The 11099-nt window shown below is 48.9% G+C and overlaps 1 protein-coding gene across 1 annotated transcript; it reads right to left on the bottom strand.

Moving 5' to 3' along the window:
- Positions 1 to 6536: 6536 nt before the first annotated feature.
- On the bottom strand, positions 6537 to 10362 carry LOC127313548 (phospholipase D alpha 2). Its single transcript, XM_051344031.2, has 3 exons — positions 9841 to 10362; positions 7637 to 9554; positions 6537 to 7169 (listed from the first exon to the last, which is right to left on the bottom strand). The coding sequence occupies exons 1-3, from the start codon at positions 9946 to 9948 to the stop codon at positions 6733 to 6735; spliced, it is 2463 nt and encodes an 820-aa protein (XP_051199991.1). The 5' UTR covers positions 9949 to 10362; the 3' UTR covers positions 6537 to 6732.
- Between the last annotated feature and the right edge of the window lie 737 nt (positions 10363 to 11099).

Here is an 11099-nt window from a genome sequence, read left to right as displayed (position 1 = left end):
ATGACAAATTCTAGGCAGTGAGTAGTCAATGACATACTCATTTGGAGGAAATTCCATGTGATCCATATACACAATCTACACGAAGCACATTGTTTAAGCACATTGGTAGAAAAAAATACATAGAAAAATATAAATTTAAAAAGGAAGCATGTGAAAATCAGGAAAAAGCAATGAAAGAAACATGGAAAAGCAACATACCCCAAGGAATGGCAAAGGACCGCTTATCCAGAAATCACCACCCACGACACCTGATGCTTGTAGCTTTGCTTTCTTCTCCTGGATTTTCTGAACATGCAGCATACATTCATCCAATATGTGTTGATCCCAAGCTAGCTCCACTGAGGAGAAAGGGTCGGCAAGACATCCCAGGTAGTCCATAGACAACATGTTACCGGTGCCCGGGTTAAGAACCGTTGCGAGCACAAGAAGATCCCAGCTCCTAACTATGGTTTCCTCATCTTTAATGTCACATTCCATTAACACCTACAAAAATAAAAAAGCATGAGTACAGAAGCACCCAAAAAAACATGATGAAATCAATAGTAGACAAACACAAGTATTTGAAGCAGAACAATGACAATGAAGCATCATAAATGCTAAAAACCATACATGCATCAACACAAAAAGTTCTACCTTCTTAGCTGGCATGGAACACTCCTTTTAATCAAGTCGACAGCCATGTTACCTGATGGTACATTAAACACCTTGCTGACCATGTCTGTAGTGAACACAATTCTCTTCCCATGATAACAGAACTCACGCAGCTGATAACTTGTATGTGTCACAATAAAATCAAGAAGGCGATTTGGCACAGTGAATGGAGCAACACTAAGCATGCTCTTAAATGCACTCATCTTTGCAATAACATCCCGCTTATTCCGCGGAAGTTTCTTATCAACAAACTGGCGCAAACGCTTTGCTCCAAATCCTTCAAGTTATATATGGGATCGACCTCCATCATTAAAACCTGAAGTTATATACAGCAGCAGCCACATAGATACATGAGAATGGAACCTAATTGTAACATCCATCACTGGCAAACTAGAAAATGCATCATACCAACTAAATGGTTGCTACATAACACTGGATAATATGCTGATCCTAACATAGATAGAAACATGAAAAGTGATTCGTTCAATTTGCAGGACCGAATCCAATATGATTTTTTCGTAAGAAATCCTTCGCACTATAGTTCACTGGAATTATATCATCCATTTAAATCTCTTTTTTCAGATTTTTTCCATGATTAAATGAAACAAACTTGGCACATGAAATCCTATCGGATTTAAGTGTCGTGACGTTGCAATTCTGCATTTTAAAAATCCTTTGAATCAAAGAGGACCTACTTCATAGGAACTTTAGGCGGAAACTAACATTAGGTCTCACATCAAGTTTTCACCTCTTTGTGTCTACAATTCGGCATCACGTCCAAACAACACTTTTCAAGTTTTCTCATGATTTTGGTTCCCATAGGAATTTATGATACATGGCATCCAAATTCATGTTAGTACTTTTTTATTCCTATGTTTTGAGTTCTTGTTCCAAGCAGACTGTACATCCTTTTCCATTCACTCACCTCTTACTATCTAGTTCCTACCTCATTTTGCCACACATGTACTGTCTGAGTTTTTGGGAGATTTTCAAGTACTCCATGACTAGGAGCACCCTCTCCCCACCCCCTTTCCATTGATACTCCCAAGTCCAAAGTATACACTCCTAAGGGTTGTAGAAAGAAGCCATTCTTTCATGGTTTTGCTAAATCTCATGTGGCTGAGATTTTCTTAAGTTTGAATCACCTGAGAAAAAATGCAACTACAGCTTACAGATAAGTGCAAATTGTTCTAGTTGCATTTTTGAAAAGTGCATGTCGTTCTAGTTGCAATTTTTCACTATTTAGAAAAGTGCAACTTGTTTCAGAAGAAGTGCAATTATACGATAGTTGCGGTTGCACTTTTATCGGGTACCTGAGAATCAAGAAAATCTCAGTCAATTAGACTTAAACAAACCCATTGTTTTACTTAGACACAACAGTATGTACATATCTAAAATTGAAACGCCGGAATTAGAGACTAACAATAAATATGTCCTTAGATAGTAGTAACTAGTTTAGATTATGCTAAGGATTCTTATCATAAACTTTATCACCCGCATATTTGTCTTTCTTTTCTTGGGCAAATCATTGAGTTTGGATTTGAAATTATATGGCATAATACATATTGTATTATTAGTGTTGTGTTATTTTTATATACTTTATAGTAACATGTTAAAATGAATGGGTGCGGCGGCTTCAAGGCCTCCCACAGAGTCTCCACTAGGTTGACGGTGTTGTTTTTCTGGCTGGTGGCGGGGCTGGTCCGAGAGTGGTGTAATGGGATACAAGGAGATCACCGAGGCGGTGGCCCTAGGCGGGTGGTTTGAAGTGTGACGCGCCTGGTCGCAACACCCGCCAGGGCGGAGGGTTGCGGCGGTCGGGCGGGGGTTGGTGAGGCGGCTGGCGGCAGGGGCCAACTAACGAGGGGGCTCCTCGACAATGCTCACCATGAGGGGATTAGGGTTGACGGAATCATGCATGTTAGCATGAAACAATGGATACCAAACATGCGAAGAGAGAGATTTACCCAGGTCTGGAGCCCTCGATGAGGTAAAACCCTTACTCATGCTTGTCTAATCTTGATTATGGGTGAAATCGATTACAATGGGGCAGACGATAGACTGCGTGGTGGTGATCTCGCCGGGAGGCAAGGTTTCTAGGATTTGGTGTATGCGTGGTTGTATGCGATTGTGTAGGTAGGATCCGATAGGCCCTCTCCTGGCCTTTATATATGAGGCCATGTCCCGAGTCCTGCATGGATTCGACTATGTTACAACAAGATCTAATATATCATTTCCTTATTCGATATCTCCTTGCCTTGTCCATCAAGAATCCATCTCCTTCTATCTTTCCACCGTTGCAACCGACGTATTGGTCCATCTTGGGTTGTGGTGATTCTCATGGGCCCCTTGTTGGGCCAGAGGATGTAGGCCAATGTCGGGTACCCGAAGGATAATGCCCACATCACCAACCTCGAGCGTCGCAGAGATGGCACCCTAGGCGTGTGGCCGTGCTTGGTGGTGGCCAACAGGTGCCCTGACTCCCTCCTGGTGTCGCTCATCTCCGCTAGGCGGTGTTAGGATCTGCTTTTGTGATGGACGATGCCGAGAAGGTCTCATCGACAGACTAGTGGTTAGTGGCGGACTCCTCCACCGGAGGTGGTCGTCCGGCTGGATGTGGCAGGTGTTTGGATCCCACATCTAGCCCCAGCGGCAAGTTGGGATGCCGCAACTGCTAGTGAAAACCGAGCTCCAACTCCAATCTTACCGGGTGATGGCAGCTTGTACGCATCGTTAACTTGTTGAATGCATCGTCGTTGTAGCATGTGTTCAGTCACACTCGCTCGCATTGCTCTTGGAGAAAGCTCTAGACCTGGATATCCTAGATTGGGCGATGACGGAGCTGCGGTAGTCGAAAGGGAGTTTGGCCACAGGCGCGGCTCGAGCTCCCGGCGTCAAGAATTATGGGGTTAGGTCGATACACGAGGAAGTCGTACTGCCGTCAAGACTCGGCAGCTACCTTGCCTTCCGGCTTCCACGGTCTTGAACCGGTGGAGTTTGAATGGTGAACCTCCGCCAAGATTTTTTTTTTTAAATATCGTTTCCAAGCTGACGGGTGAAGTTCAGGCTCAACTTTGTTAGACCAAAGGCGTAGATGTCGTCAGGTAAGACGAGGCGCGGAAGCGTGTTGGTGCGAGCTGGATTGGACGGTGGCAAGTTCATGGCTCGGTCCTACTCGTGTTCAATGCTGACCTGGGTCGGACGGTGCCTTCCTTGGCGATTGAGATCTGAACTGGTCACGCTAGATGTTGACACGTTGTGACTAAATCTCTAGTGCTTTACTTACTATGCTGGCCACCGTGTCCAAGTCCAACCACCTCGTGCCCAACTATTCTGCAGGACACGCGGACGGACAGGGACACCTCGACCCTGGCCTGGCCCTGCGAATGTGAAGATGAGCTGTGTGCGTGTGTTGGCGCGGCATGGTATCTTCTCTTGGTGCAGCGTAGGCCCAGGCCGTCTGAAAACTTGCGCGCACCAGCGATGCAGAGAGCCAAAGATTGCATAAAATCGAGGCACAAAAATCTATTCTGAGGCTGCCAGGCCGTGCTATCGTGCACCTCCAACAGTTTTCGGTATCCTTTTCCTGGACGAATTTGCTCTGGAAAACGGGTGGACACGGAGGAACGAGGGAATAAATTTGACAGGAACAGGCTTGATGCGCAAGGGTGGAAAAGGACCAGAGAGAATGGCAGAAGAAATTATGAGAGCATCAGCTGGTCCAACGACGCGCGGTCACTCAAGCCGGTCGGTGATCGACTGATCGCCATTTTTCTTCTTCCAGTGCTTCAGATGGTGAATGAACAGTGAACACGAGCTGTATATTATCGATGAAAGGTTCCACTTCCACGTAGAGCTTCAGAAGATCAGAGTTTGCTCTAGATTTTCAGCATCCAACGGTTCAGATATAGTTCCTTCTAAATAAAAAGAAAGGCAACCCGGAACTGCAAGGCCATGATCTTTGTCACCATGCTTATTAGTTTGATGGTGTGAAAGAGAAATGCAAGGGTCCCTTTTTTTTTGCGGGTATAAGGGGATTTCATTAATTAGATAGGGTTTAAAAGACACTCCAATTTCAATTCCCGAAACATAATATCAAAACTGGAACCGAGCCATACAATCTTTTATAACAAATCCGCTCCACCAACGATTCTTCTCAAGATTACTAAAAATGAGGCCAGACTTCAGGAAGACGGTCCCTTATGGTAGCTTTGTTTTAAGTTTCTTGTCAATTTATTTTCCTTAATTAACGGATAGAGGCAAATCTTTTGTCTACCTTTTTTTTTTGTAAAAACGGAGGCAAAAGCTTTGCCTCGTCTGTTAATCAAGAAGAGAGTTCCTAATTTTTAGGAGAAAATCTACAATAACATAGCCAAGCCCACAAAAACATCATACCCTCCCCCCCTCCACACACACAGAACCAAGCCAACAAGAGACCCGAACAACAGGGCCGCACCCACGAACTTTCGAAACACGAAACTCTAGCACCACACCGACAAAGACATGCATTGTGGGGGGAGGAGGGGGGGGGGGGGGGGGGGGGGCGGCACCCATCAATCAAGTGCATATCTAAAGTAGGCAACAACCAATATGTTGGTAAAAATGCAATCCTCCATGGCGATGAGAGCTCCGGGGACCGTTGCCAACAGTCATCACTTAGCAATCCCATCACCAAAGGAAACACAAGCTTGTGGGACATGGGAGAGAGAGAGATTGCATCATCAACAACACCACTCTTCTCCAAGGCAAGTGCCTGACTTGGTGGAGAAGTCACAACCGAGATCTAGTGCGAGTCGGACCTCACTTCCTCGACGGAAGGAAGCCTAACACACCGCCACACAAGTCCAGGAGCTCACGCACGATCTGCGTGGCCGGAGCCAAGACCCCATCGATGCCCTCGCTCTCAGAGACAGCCGATAGAACAGGCAAGGACTACCACGAGGAGAGAAAATTTGTAGAGATGTTTTTCCTCAACCGCGGATGACTTATGCTCGGCCAAGCCAAGCGAAAACAAAGTCTGCACAGTGTCGAGCTCCTGCTCACTAGAAGAACATGCCACTGTCGGCACAAAGAGGGTGAGAGTGAGACGCCTCCTTGATGCACCTAGCAACCAAGAGCGAGCTCCGTGCGTAACAAGGTAAATTGACACTAAAAGCTAGAGTCCAAATTGGCGTTGACACTAAACTTCTCGCATTACCTTGGATAGGGCCTTGGCAAGTTGGCAGCGATGTTGCAGGCGACGACGAGTGGCACACGACATCAGCCCAACTACAGAACTCTGAGGGACGACGAGGCTGAGCGAACGAAGAGTAGCTCCGCCGGCAAAGAGATATAAGAACCTGTCTGGAGAGCGAGAACGAGCAGCGGAAAAACACGCACGGCAAAATCGCTCTCAATGACCAGGACGGCAACAACGGATGCATCTGAGGGGCTCACAGCATATCCTGACCTAGTCGTCAAGCTCGAGGCACCAAAAGCATCTCCCACGAGCCCAATGCTTGAAGGCGAGACTATGCTCGAGGAAAACTGTTACCATTATTTAAATCATTAAAAAAGATGGCCTGGTAATTTTAACATCAACGGTTGTCAGTTTATACGATACTCATACGACTAGGCAGCAGGGTTCAGATTGGTGCAGGTGGCAGTCTTTCTTTAATTCAAAGATTAGAGAAAACCCGGACATGCATTGCAAGCAGGAATGGAATAACAAAAAAGCAACCACAATGGCAATCCAAGAGGCCAAACCTAACAACAGTTTACACGATATGTAGCACTAGTGATTTTGGGTAGCATCAATTCCAATCTGGAATGAAGCACTCCCAAATCTTCAAGCCTCAGCGCTGCAGGTATGCATCATCCAAGCCAGGGACTAGGACCAGCTCAAATGTTCAGATTCAGATAAGCTGAAGCTATATATTCTGACTATAAACATCACATATCAGCAGTACAATAATCTTACCCTGCTTCCAGTTGTGGGTAAATAATAGGCTTACAATGCTGAAAGTTCGTCATATCTAGATAGAAAAGCAGAACCTAGCATTGCAGCGACTGCAACTCTGCAAGTGCTGAGTTTTTGCTGCCCTATGTGGTGAGATAAGGAGGGAGGTGTGTAGCCTTCACTCCGAGCACCGGAGCCCGCGTGTCAGGGAAGCATCTTGCCCCAGGCAGCTCTGTCACGGTGCCGTCCTTCGTCACGGCGACCGGGTAGGTGAGGAGGTGCCCGGGGAGGTCGTCGTTCAGCTCATCGCTGGCGTAGAGGTCCCAGTACTTGTCTGCCATCTTGTTCACCCTCCGGACGCACTCCACGCTTCCTGGGTTGATGAAATCGTTGTGCAGCATGCCGAGGTGCTCATACCACAGCGACATCCGGAAACCATGGATCTGCCCTCTGGCAACCTGGCCTTTCGTGTTGAGGTGGTGCGGCTGGAATGAGCCCATGGCAATCTCGGTGTCCCTGCCCCCGTCCATTGACCGCTGGTTTATATTGGCAGACCCAACGATGATGTACTCATCGTCAACTGGTATAAATAAACCAAGCAGACTATATGTTAGAATTATTTAACTTAAACCACATGGGACATTTCCGACAGTATACAACAGGACCAAGTGACAATATCTGGTATATTTGTGGATGGAAAAGCAGACTATATGTTAGAATTCTTTAACTTCAACCACATGGGACATGCCCTGACAGTATAGTAATAACAGGACCAAGTGACAGTATCAATTTGTGACAAGAATGGACAAGTGGAGGCACGTTCTGTTGTAAGAAAAAAAATCAGGTATGTGCCATGTGTGTATAATTGTATTGGAAATTCAACAGTAACGCCAATTAATTTTATTATGTACACTTCAAACATAGGAATCTTGGAAAGCTGAAATGTCATGTAAGTGTCTAAGATGTTCTTTTTTCTCGAAAAGGGGAGAAGTGCCTAAGATGTTAACAACTGCAAGAATTTTCATGTAACATTTGGAGTGGGCATACCTATCATCATCTTGGAGTGAACATAGATCATGAACCTCCGAGCCTTCTGTGCCCTTTCATACGCTGATCCATCCAATGGGCGACCTGCAGGTTCATACTCACCGCTCCTCTTCACCTCCCTGTTCCCTAAGCAAAAGAAGGTGAGGTAATCCTTGGGGTTGGCGTCGATCCCCTTGCCCTCAAGTGCAATGGCGATGTCGTAGTACATCATGTCCATCGTCCTTCTCTGCCAGTCTAGTATTGCCTGAACGGACTCACTTTCAGGAGCACCTTCCGGCCACATTGGCACCACAACATAGACCGCGAAATGTTCACCAGCCTCAATCTTGCTAACAATCTTGAGCGAAAGCTCTCTGGGAATCAGATGCAGCGCTTCGACATCTCCCGGGTTTATGCCGTCGGCTTTCCACCCAAAAGAACTGCCAAGGAAGTACTGATTCTCGATGTAGACGAAGTGCTTTGCGCGGCGTATCGCGTGGATGTAGGCGTCCTGGATGCTCCTGTCAAGGATGTTGTTCTTGCCACTGACAAGGCCAGACCGAGCAGCCGCCTCGGGGGTGCTAGGAAAGCCGAACGCCGCGCCGCCGTCGATGGAGCGGAACAGCTGCACATTCCATGCCTCCTGGTCATCGGGGAATGTCACCGCCGATGGCGGTATGATGAGGTTCTCCATGGATTTCAGATCAACAAGGAGGTCCTTGGCACCGCCTTGCATCCTCCACCGCTGCTCGAAGTTGTATAGAATGTCCCACGCGGCGGGACCTTCGATCTTGGAGTGGATGTCGTGCCACGGCTCCCTCGGCCCGCCACAGCCAATGGACGTGCCACCGAAGTTGGGCTGGTGGAAGTCGTTGTGGTGCGCGGTGTCCAGCGTCCTGAACAGGGAGTGGAACTGCGTGTCGTAGCGGCCGTCGCAGAGGTCGAGGCCGCCCACGAAGCTGACGATGCGGCGGCGGGTGGAGCCGCCCCTCACGGGCATGTCGTGGTCGACGGCGATGATCTTCTGGTGGTGGCTGATCATGAAGGCGATCTGCGTGCCCATGAGGACGCTCCGGCCGGCGTCGGGGTTCCGCGGGCAGAGGACGCACTGCACGTCGGTGCCGCTGAAGTACTGCGCCGTCTCGGCGTCGTGCGTGCCCATGTACCCCCAGGTGAGGCCGAGGGACTGGAGGGAGGTGCGGTCGTCCCAGACGAGCATGAGCACGCGCACGCCCTCGCTGGCCTTGCGCTTGAGGAGCTCGCCGAGGGTGGCGTCCCCGCCGGGCCGCTGCCGGGAGCCGTCCCGTATGAGCGTGATCTCGGTGTACACCGACCATCCGGTGATGTAGATCAGGTGGCGCGCGTCGCTGATGGCGTCGAACACGTCCTCCCAGCACCGGCCCTGCTGGTAGGTCCGGCCGCCGGCGAGCGGGATCCTGGGCGCGAACGCGTCCGGGACGTGCGCGTCCTGGTACAGGGTGACCCTGCACCCGGGCCGCTGCGAGAAGAAGGTGTACGGCACGCCGGGGTTCCGCGCGCCGCCGACGCCGGAGCCCCACTCGCGGCGGTTGGCGGTGACGTCGCAGAACCTGAGCCGCACGTGTATGGTGGGCCCGTGCGAGAGCTTCTTCTTCCTCGCGTCGACCACTTCAAGCCGGCGCTCGATCTCCTGGCCTCCGGCGTCGAGCAGGTCCTTGACGGGCAGGTAGGCGCGGCCGATGAGCGTGGCGCTGATGGGCTGCGCGACCTTGACGGAGAAGACGACGTCGGCGGCGAAGTGCGCGCAGTAGATGTGGAAGTCCTCGTACCACCGCGGGTTCTCCGGGTCGCCGGTGATGACCCGCGTCCGGCCCACCCGCGCCCTGCCGAGGTCGATCGTCGCGTACAGCTGCGTCGACCCCTTGCCGCGCCCGATGGACTCCTCGATCCCTGCCACAAACTGCAACAGGACGAGCTTTATTAAAAATTCCTTTTTTCCAAGCGAGAGATTTAAGAATTCACAACGAACACATTCGAAACTTCAAATCTAATAATAATATTGCGCACTGCACTCCGACAATCGCGTATTTTCCCCGCTCCGAAGGAAACTGAGAATCTCTCTACTCTCGAAAATTATTTCAGATCTCTGAGCTCAAATTTTGTTTTCACGGATTGCAATCTACTCTGCCGCCCACACTCGCGGGGTGGTTGTAAGTTCAGGCTACATACAGGGGAAGGGGACTGACCTTGCGGAAGATCTGGGGGGCGCCGCCGGTGGCGCGGGTGGGGTCGGTGAGCTTGTCGGCCTCCAAGATGGTGGCGTGGAGGGTGCCGTGCAGCAGCCGGTGAGCCATTGCTCCCGCGCCTCCGCTCGCTCAGCTCACCTCGCGCAAGAAGAAGGAAAAATCTTCAGGCGGACGGAACAATGCTCGGCCAAGGGGAAAGCTCCGTCCGTCCAATAAGACTGGGACCGGTGGAGAAAGCGGCCGACAGAGGCACCGTCAGCGCAGCGACGATGATGTGGTATGGGAAGAACCAACAGAAAATTTCTGGAAGGATGGAATTAATGGGCGAAATCAATAGTTGCAGACAAATCATCACGTAGTACTGTACTAAGTAATTGCGGCTGTGTGATTAATATTTGCATAGATATTTTCCCAAACATGACGAAGTGGAAGCAAAGGCGAATCTTTTTTTTGAATGATGAATCCGATGGGATGGAAGTGGTGGGCACTATCTCCTCCACTTCACTTTGGGCCTTTGGCGGAGCGGGGCCAGTCAGTCACAGTAGCTTGCCTATTTTGAACATGAGTCACACAGTCGCATGGCATCAACGAGAGAGGTCGCAGAGCGGGGCTCCAACGTGCGCGTGCGAGAATGAGAAATTGAGAGGAACAGAGATGCGTCAAATGAGCCCCCACTAACGGATCTTTACTATTAAATGGGAGTTGGTCGTTTGACACTCAACGCACTTTGATGGTCGTCATTCGGAGCATCATGTCCGTCCAATATAATCTCACGATCTCCGTTTCGTCGGATCTAATTTCGTAGCAATCATGGTATACTCAAGCACACTATCAATTAATTAGGAAAGATATATCTCCTTGCCCCGAAAAAGTATCAAACATTCCAAACACTCATGGCAATTATGGTCTCAATCAATCGCAGTACAAATTAGATCGAAAATATTTTCAAGTCTATCGTATCAAATCAATCTTTACTTGCCTCCTGCCATGTACCAAATATGCTACTCCGTACCATATCTAGCCTACAAAATACTACCGAACCAAATATCTTTACTATTATATTGCAGTTCGTACGTCATCAAAAATATTTGATGCCAAACATCAGAGAAATCTCAACCGTCAATTTGACATCACAAACACACACCGAGCATCAGAAGAATCCACACCGTTGGTTGTCCTATGCTACCGTGCGAGTCAACCATTATGGAAGTATATTATGTAGAACCAATAATCAGGGATGAGAACATGAAAAAACATGG

Source organism: Lolium perenne, chromosome 7 (genome assembly GCF_019359855.2).
Source record: "Lolium perenne isolate Kyuss_39 chromosome 7, Kyuss_2.0, whole genome shotgun sequence".
Classification (NCBI taxonomy): domain Eukaryota; kingdom Viridiplantae; phylum Streptophyta; class Magnoliopsida; order Poales; family Poaceae; genus Lolium; species Lolium perenne.
Note: the sequence above shows the minus strand (reverse complement) of the source record. Positions and strands in the feature narration are given on the sequence as shown.